The sequence below is a fragment of the Argopecten irradians genome, chromosome 10 (assembly GCF_041381155.1).
Source record: "Argopecten irradians isolate NY chromosome 10, Ai_NY, whole genome shotgun sequence".
NCBI lineage: Eukaryota > Metazoa > Mollusca > Bivalvia > Pectinida > Pectinidae > Argopecten > Argopecten irradians.
Genome location: NC_091143.1, coordinates 33,512,730 through 33,521,561, shown reverse-complemented (window position 1 = coordinate 33,521,561; position 8,832 = coordinate 33,512,730). Strand labels below are relative to the sequence as shown.

Here is an 8,832-nt window from a genome sequence, read left to right as displayed (position 1 = left end):
ATGAAAACTCAAACTGATGTCAAGTTTTGCTTTATTCAGTTTAAAAGAGCACGGCATGTATTCGTATTCTTTCGATGTGAGATAATACCATACTTTTGTATTCTTGTGACTTATGAGATGGTCAAGTTTCTTATCCAAACATTGTATCAGATATTTCTCGTAAATTATCCCAATCTGTACATATTTGCAGATCAATTTCAAACGTTTGGACCAATATTTGCTAAAATCGTAAACTACTGGACAAACGCCACGGTTGAGTGCACACACCCAAGATAAGCGTATAGGTAAAATGGGCGTGGCTGTCCTTCGTAACCTGTCAAGTGGAACAATAGCTCGTGCAAACAGTGGGCGGAGTTATTGGGTAACAATGACCACTGGCCCTATCAATCAAAACTGGACATAACAAAAACGAACCCATTGAACGCTTGACCATTGGTTACGATTCTTTCTGATCAGCCAATCAGATTTCGCGCTTTGTCCAAGTTGAAGGATAAAACCCAAACGCTACTGATTCTCAAAACATTAATTAACTTTTTGGCGAAGAGAGGAAATATTTTTGAAGCAGACTTTATCAGGATACACAAACAGTGAACAGTTTGGAAAACAACTTTGTGGATTGTTTATGTAAACAAGACCATTGGACATAAACATTGTTTGTACACAATAAGTTTTTAATCGGCCACGACCTGAACTTTCGGAAAATATTTTTCCGTGGCTTATTAATTTTGCAAAACATCATAATGATAATGGATAGTAACCAGAATTTGACCGGCAGGGATAGTATGACAGACACAGCCTCGTGTATGATGGCCACCTCACATCTACTGCAATCATCGATGCACGGGATGAACCCAGACATTCACCCAGATCATACTGTCGACCATGATCATCTGCAAGACGACGTCGACGATGTCAAAGATGAACTGGACATGAGCAGCTCTGGGGACGATGACGACGAAAGAAAGTTTTCCGGCACTTCCACGTTGTCGCAACAGAACCGGCGATTTGCTGACGTCAAACCACCATATTCCTACATCGCTCTTATCACCATGGCGATAGAGAGTTCCAATTCCGGTATGATGACGCTCAACGAGATCTACGCCTTCATCATGAACAGATTCCCTTACTTCAAGGAAAACCAGCAAAGGTGGCAGAATTCTATCCGCCATAATCTTTCCCTGAATGACTGTTTTGTGAAAATCCCACGTGCACCAGGAAGGCCAGGAAAAGGAAACTATTGGGCGCTGCATCCAGCTTGTGGTGACATGTTCGGAAATGGAAGCTTCTTGCGCCGTGCCAAGCGCTTTAAGCTGCAGCGACAGAAGATGAGGGAGGCTGAGCATGCACAGGTACAGCACGTGAATTCCTTTGGACATTTCAGTTTGTACCCTCCACCTCCTTCCGGGTACAAACCATACCCATCTCTTAACTCGCTCACTCTCGGGTCCTTCCCCCAAGGACTTCCACAATCTCAACAATACGGCAGTCTAGTTTCCAAACCGGAACCATGGAACCCATCCGGATCCTCTAGTTATAATCCTTACTACAGCAGCAACAGTATGAACATGAACATGAACAATTCTATCGGAGCTTCCCTCGGTGGTTCACTTGGAAGTTCTCTCGGCGGATCATACCTCTCTGGTTCTAATGGTTCAATCGGAAGCTCTCTCGGAAGTTCATACCTTCCAGGGAGCCAAGTTCCTCCCGTGTCCAGCATGAACAATTCTTTGACAAATTATCCGGCGCTTCAGCAGTCTTACGGATGTGGTCCCCAATATAACAGCCAGATCAGACTCCAAGCGTCCCAGTAACATAGATTGAGTGATAAAGACTTTAAGTGATGCTGATAATTCTGTTTTAAATTGATGACATATTGGTGTAAAATTGTGTATATATGATTCATGTGTATTAAGAGAGAAGGTAAGATATTTTGTCCATAATTTAGATTCATTATGATGTGTTTGAAACTAGTTCTTTAAAGTAACGAATGTTGTTGTCTTAATGTATATATGTTTGTGAATTCTAGTGCTAAAATATTTCCCGATAAAAGTAACGATCATAGTTAGAGTCACTATGATGCTGTGCACGTGTCTACGCAAATCATTTCTGTCACGTGATATTGTTCTTATGTAAATTAATCACTTTCAACATCTGTTGTACATTTTGCAAGATATGCGTGTTAATGATAGATATGTGCGTAAAGAATTGAAAGATACTGATGTATTTGTGAATAAGTCACGGTTTAAGAGTGTGTTTTTGAAAGTGTGTACGATGTTTGATTTTTATATAAAACATGTTTTGAATCTCACCTGTGATAGTGCAATAAATTAAAAATGATAATCCAATTCACATCTTTATAGTTTTATTTACCATTTACAAATGGACACAAATTGACAATATCATTGAACGATTTCTTTAACTAGCAATGAATTAAGTATTTTTTTCTATTACATTTGTATTGAAGTAACTTGAAGGAAATCGTAAATGGGCTTGGTATTGAAGCAGTTTGTGTCCTTTTAAATCAATATCTGATGATAGTCAACAAAGCAAAAAAAACTCATGTGTATCAGACAGACGAAATATGGACAAAAGTATAATTCAAGTTACTGAAATAATGTAACTTGTTTTCCACAATATTGTGAAAATGTCCTGCAGAAAAATGTAAAGCCGCGTAAATCAACCTGAGAAAATGGCGAGAAACAAACGACAAAAGGACAGACAGAAAGAGAAACAATCAGACGAAAAGAATGTTTGACATTTAAAAACGACCACTTAACATGCATTTTCATATTGGTTTTAACGAGGAAGATGAAAGACAATCAACGATTCATCTGTAGTAATCGATACCCGAAGTAAATTGAATACGAGGTGTAATCGTTCTAAGAATGGTGAGTTATATTAATCGGCAATGACTGGGTTTTTTCAGTATTTTATATTCCAAGATTTAAGTGCAGTAATTAAACCCCTATCAAAGAACATTAATATTAATAAATGAAAACAAAAATATAATTATATTAATTTTGTTCAGCATGATTGATGTTCATTTCCTACAAAAATCTTATTTGATATCAATAATGATGTTGTAGTTTGTTTGTTTGTTTCTTTTCTTTTTTTAGAGGGGGGGGGGTAATTTGGCACAATCTACATTATTGTATATTTGTTCACACTAAAATAGTCAATTAAATGTGTAACAGGAGATGAATTTATAAGTATGAAATATAAACATGACAGGATGGTAACGCACATGTACATGTATATATATGTACATCTCCATTATACTTGGTTATTTGTTATAATTATCATTTTGTTTATTTTATCCATTTCGAAGATTACACAAATAGAATAACAGGATACATGATATACAATAATAAATATTACAGCTTGTGCAAAGAATAATATAAGTGATATGATATACATGTACATATTATATATACAAATGTAAATGTTTTAGAACTTAAATAAGCATAAAAACATTAAATATGCTATAAATTTTGCATGTGTGCCTTTTTGCAACGTGAGAAAATTCCATGAACAGTACAGATAATTTATACGATGATGCACGATCAAATCGACTCGGTTTTAGAAAAGACGATGTTATCGCTTTTGTAAGGCGAAATAACGAAATGCCACATATCAGCCGTCATAGTTATAGTTAATCTTACAGAGAAGAATTCATGACAAATGGATTTAATCAACATTACTTTCCCTACACAGGCAATATTTCTTCACGTGAACCGGGACAAAAAAGTGAATTCACGTGAAGAAATATTGCCGGTGTAATTATTTCAGATACAACGTATTATTTACACTCACAATTTTTTCAAAGTGAGTTTTACACTAAAAAGTTACCTTAATATAAATTTTATTGTATTCAATACTCTGGTATTGTTTACAGTAAAACATTTTACAGGTGGTCTATTCAATGAACCTGTTAACAGAAATGAAACAAATTTTTACTGTTTTACTATAAAAAAAAATACTGAAACAACAAGAGATACAGAATTACATACACGTATACATACCACAGAAAAGCTATCAGTATACTACCAGCAAATTTAAATAAACATGTATCTAATGTTTCTTAGTTATTCTAACAGATCTCGTCATCATATCCAGAAGAGCATATTTTGTTGCAAATTATCGTAATGAATTAGATGTATCAACCGCCGCACAGTTTACGTAAGCGTAGAAACACATTCGCCAAACCTATACTAATCATATTTTCACATAAACCTATACATACAACGTAACAGAACTATAGTACATGTATTTATAAAGCAAAATTATAATATTAAATATATATTTTTCCCATATCTTGAAAATCATGTGTCTTCTCGCTAAAACAGTAATATTTATCTTTTTAAATTAGTAAATAATAAAATTCCTTTAAATTCGGTACTAAGTTATATAAGAATATTTATTTATGAGTTATAAAAAAAACGTAGTATCCTAATCAAACTGATAACAATTTATTGATCTATCCATAAGTATATACAATTGTATATGTTGCTTGAAAATGGAGGGTGGGGTGAGGGGTGGTGAAGGTGGGGGAGGGGGGGGGGTGGGGGGGGGGTTACAACATGTACATAGGGACATATCACACAGAGGAAAAAATATGATAAATCTTTTTTAATAAGCTTTATACTAAAAACATTCAGGATACCGGCGGTAGCCAACACTTACTCTTGGTTTTTTTTCGTTGAAAATTTCATTTGTGACATGGACGAACATTGTCTTGGTAAATCGTGTGTCTAATTTATTTCACCTTCATAAGGAAAATAAAAATTAATGATAACCATCACATATTCAACTTTATACTCTCGAAACGTCGAATCCGCTACGGTATACGTGGTCGGTCTTTCAGAAACAGTGTTAATGAAAACATATTCTTGAATATTAATCAATCCTAATCCATTGGCTTTATTAATTTCACAACGTGGTCGTCATTACATTTGTATTGATTGTATTCGCGATTTTTGTTATTTTGTAATGATGTAATTTCAAGTCAATCTTTAAATGAGGTAAGTCAACATGAAAATCAGTACATGTATAGAATATCTTGCTTTCTAATATATAAACAAACAAACAATCATTTTACTACTATTCTGATTTCAAAGTGAGATTTTTTCGTTTACTTTTTTCCCTTTCGTTCTTTTTTTTATTTTAATATTCTTCAGTATTCCATTATGTGTTTATTCAATTCAATTCAAATAGTTTATATTAGCTATAGTGTTTTCATATGTAATCAAGGAGTAGAAATTCCGTATCTAATACGGTGTTGTTTTTCTAATTAGTACGTGTTTTAACAGCGTATACACGGAGCTATATCTGAGTACGGAAATATCGGTCCGCCATGTTGATTTAACCATTCCACATTTAGAATCGGTGTTAATGAGCACAGCATACTTCTCACCGCAACATAAATCTACCAACACCATCAGGAATATCTACTTAAGTTTGTTGTTTTTACAATTATTAAATAATTTATTTTTTCCCATCGGAAAGAATGAGGGTCATTTTGAAATTGACATGTTTTTAGAACGCATATTACCTGATCATTTTACGGATGAGTATTACAAAATCTTGGTATTCAAGTGTCAAAATGTATAACCCTTTTCTTTAAATAATAGTATATGGTCAATACTAATGCACATTCAAAGGGGGGACATGATCGGACGAGAATTCCGGACGATCCCTGCAGAAATAGACTAGTGTTAAAAAGCCTTGTTTGTGACGTATGTAAAATAGCATTGGAAATGTGTAATCAATTTTATCAATATTGATCATAAGAGTTATTTGAGTAACATTTGTTTGATCAGGCATACTTTAGCCGTTTTAAACCCCCATTCTTCTACAAAACAGTACCTAATCCAGTTCAGTTATAAGTCGACTGAAAATGCCACGAGGCTATGAAGAAAGTCACAGGACCTAAGCTTGTCTGAAAACAAAGATCAAGCAACTGTAAATATTCTTCTTGTCAAAGAATACAGAATGTCCACAAATCTCCGCTCCAGTTTCATTTAGTACATCAATATTTCACTGTATTTCCAACAATATTTCCCTAAATCTGATATGATACGACTGTATCCTCAAAAATATTGAAATTATATTGGTGAGGACCTTTCTTATCTGTTTGAATAATACCTGATGATTTTTAAATATTGGCATACACTGGTGTTAATTGTTCAACTGTTTGTATCAATATTTCCTGCTAATATTTTTGCATCAAGTATACTAAGTAAATTTTATAATCATGTATTTATATAAGAATCACAAGATTATTTATTTATTTATTTATTTATTTATTTATTTATTTATTTATTTATTTTTATTTATTTATTTATTTATTTATTTATTTATTTATTTATTTATTTATTTATTTATTTATTTATTTATTTATTTATTTATTTATTTATTTATTTATTTATTTATTTATTTATTTATTTATTTATTTATTTATTTATTTATTTTTACATTTATTTAACATGTTGTAATTTATTTGAATCAATTTCTTTTAAAGTTTGCATTTTTTTATTATTTGTAAGACTTCACAAAATCCCTCTTTTCTTTTAACCGTCTGTTCTTTTATTTATTTCACAATTTTTATTTTCAGTTCAAGGCATTGAAGCATTTAAAGATGCTTCACCACAGACACAAATGAGCATAAATTATATTTATCATTTGAACATTAATTGGTGATTACTCAATGTCTATTAAACACAAAAAGTAATATAAAATAACTAGTTTTTGTTTTGGCGGATGTGCAATTAGTGCTTTATTCAATAAAGGAAATAGTGCCGTGGACTTTTTTCTTCACTTTCAGGCCGCAATTAATTATATCTTATATTTTATCTTGCATTGGAATAAGAAGCTCCAAGTTTTCAATAATGGTGATGGTGTAAAACAAGTCAGTTTTGTAACTGAAAAAAAAAATTGCTAATTCGTCTGTTCCTGATTATGATAGAGAATAAAATGATATACGTCAGTGGTGTAGCTTCTTTAGCATATACAGTATGTGGCAAGGTCAAGCCAATGAATTCTTGAGAAAAACTGATGTATGAATGGGATAGAATGTTGCACCTCGCGAGCAATAAAAATGTTTTACAAATACCAAACATATTTTTCAGGTGCTATTCAGTAAAGTCCTAATCTATTCACACCGCTAGGTGGCAGGGCCCGGGGGGAGCGTCCGCCCCACCCTGCCAGGTATGGCACGGGTCACCTGTCAATCACCACCCTAACAAGGTGACCTTGTCACGTGCTTGATCTTTAACAAGGATGTCACGGAAATGACGTAGAACCATTGTCTTCTGAAAGATAGTTGTTTACTTAACAAAAAAATAAGTCAGTGAAGAAGCGTTTTTCCCCGCCCGGGGCGTCACGGTATGGATCTTGACAGTCCTACCCGGACACGCCCTCAACCGGTCAACCGTGTAATTAACTAATTAATTGGTTGCTATGCCTGGCTTAAGAAAACATTATCAGTGTAATTATCAGTAAACGGTTAATTTAATCAACTAATTGCGTTAATAATTGGCCGGGTTTTCTTTGACAGGGCATTCCAGTCGCGTGCTAAAACAACAAATATCGCCACGATGCATACCACAAAGTCCAGTTTTGCATTCTTATTGACATTTTTTTCTTTCTCACAGTGTAATCTTCGTAACAGTTTCCCATATAACGAGAAAAAATGATTAAATCGTTTAATTTGGACATCAAACATGAAACTAAATTGGCAGAATTATATGTAGATATAGATTTTTTTCCCTTCGTGGTACCTTAATACCCCATTCCACGGAACAATACAAGATATATTAACATCGATACAACATGAACCCTTTTATTTTGTTCTCGTTATGAATACAAATTAAGGGTCTTGTTACTGTAATTAAAGGATTTAAAAAGTAACCTTTTGTATCAATTCATTGTGATTTAATGGGCTCTTATTTTGATATATTTTTGCCAATGGTATTCTTTGAATCCTCATTATCAATAAATAAATAAATTCCTTTTTATAAATAATTAAAAAAAAATTAAAAAAAAATATTTTCAAACTCGGTTTTAATTTATTAAAGATGTTCCAATGCTGACGAACGGTATTTTTTCTCTTTCAAACACAGACGAAGATTAATAAATATTTTTCTTCAGTTACAAATGTTACTATCATTCAACATTACACGTACCACCAATGAAAAGTTTGAGCTTAGTCTAATTTTACTTTGAAATAAAAATATCAAAAATAATTAATTGCGTCCGGGAAAAAAAACGCGACACTGTTATCCTATATGGAATGAAGTACTGACTGCGCATTCACCAAAAGCAAACTTAACTATTTTATATTACTCACTGTGTTAATTATTCATATTCAATGTATATACACGACGAAACACCAAGTATTGTCCAAATGATAAATATAGTTTATTGTTCTGTCGTCGGTGGAGCATCTTTAAGTTATGAATCAATTATTCTGGTGAGAAGTTTTGCGGCTTTTTTTATTTTTAAATGCACTTTTATTTATAAGGAAGAAAGGACGGCAATGAGAATTTGATACAATACATGTATACTGTATATATAGTATGAAAACACCTGTGTCGCTAGCCCTAATGACGTCAACCCTCTCCGACCATGAATCATATTTTGTCATGTTTACACTTCACCACAAGGAAAATAAAAGAATTAATTAATTATTTTGTTTAATTTTTAATCTTGCTTGAGAAATCGAGAAGTTCCCACGAGATCTTAGTCATTTTCTATTTTTACGTTTTGTCTGCTGTGCGTTACGCTTTAATTAAAACCTTTTTCCACTTTACCCTACTCAATACCGAATTACGT

General features: G+C 33.0%; 1 protein-coding gene across 1 annotated transcript; it reads left to right on the top strand.

Moving 5' to 3' along the window:
* Nucleotides 1-740: 740 nt before the first annotated feature.
* Nucleotides 741-2,345, top strand: LOC138332806 (silk gland factor 1-like). Its single transcript, XM_069280764.1, has 2 exons — nucleotides 741-1,641; nucleotides 1,690-2,345. Exons 1-2 carry the CDS (start codon nucleotides 741-743, stop codon nucleotides 1,809-1,811), a joined length of 1,023 nt encoding a protein of 340 aa, XP_069136865.1. The 3' UTR covers nucleotides 1,812-2,345.
* The last annotated feature ends 6,487 nt before the right edge of the window (nucleotides 2,346-8,832 follow it).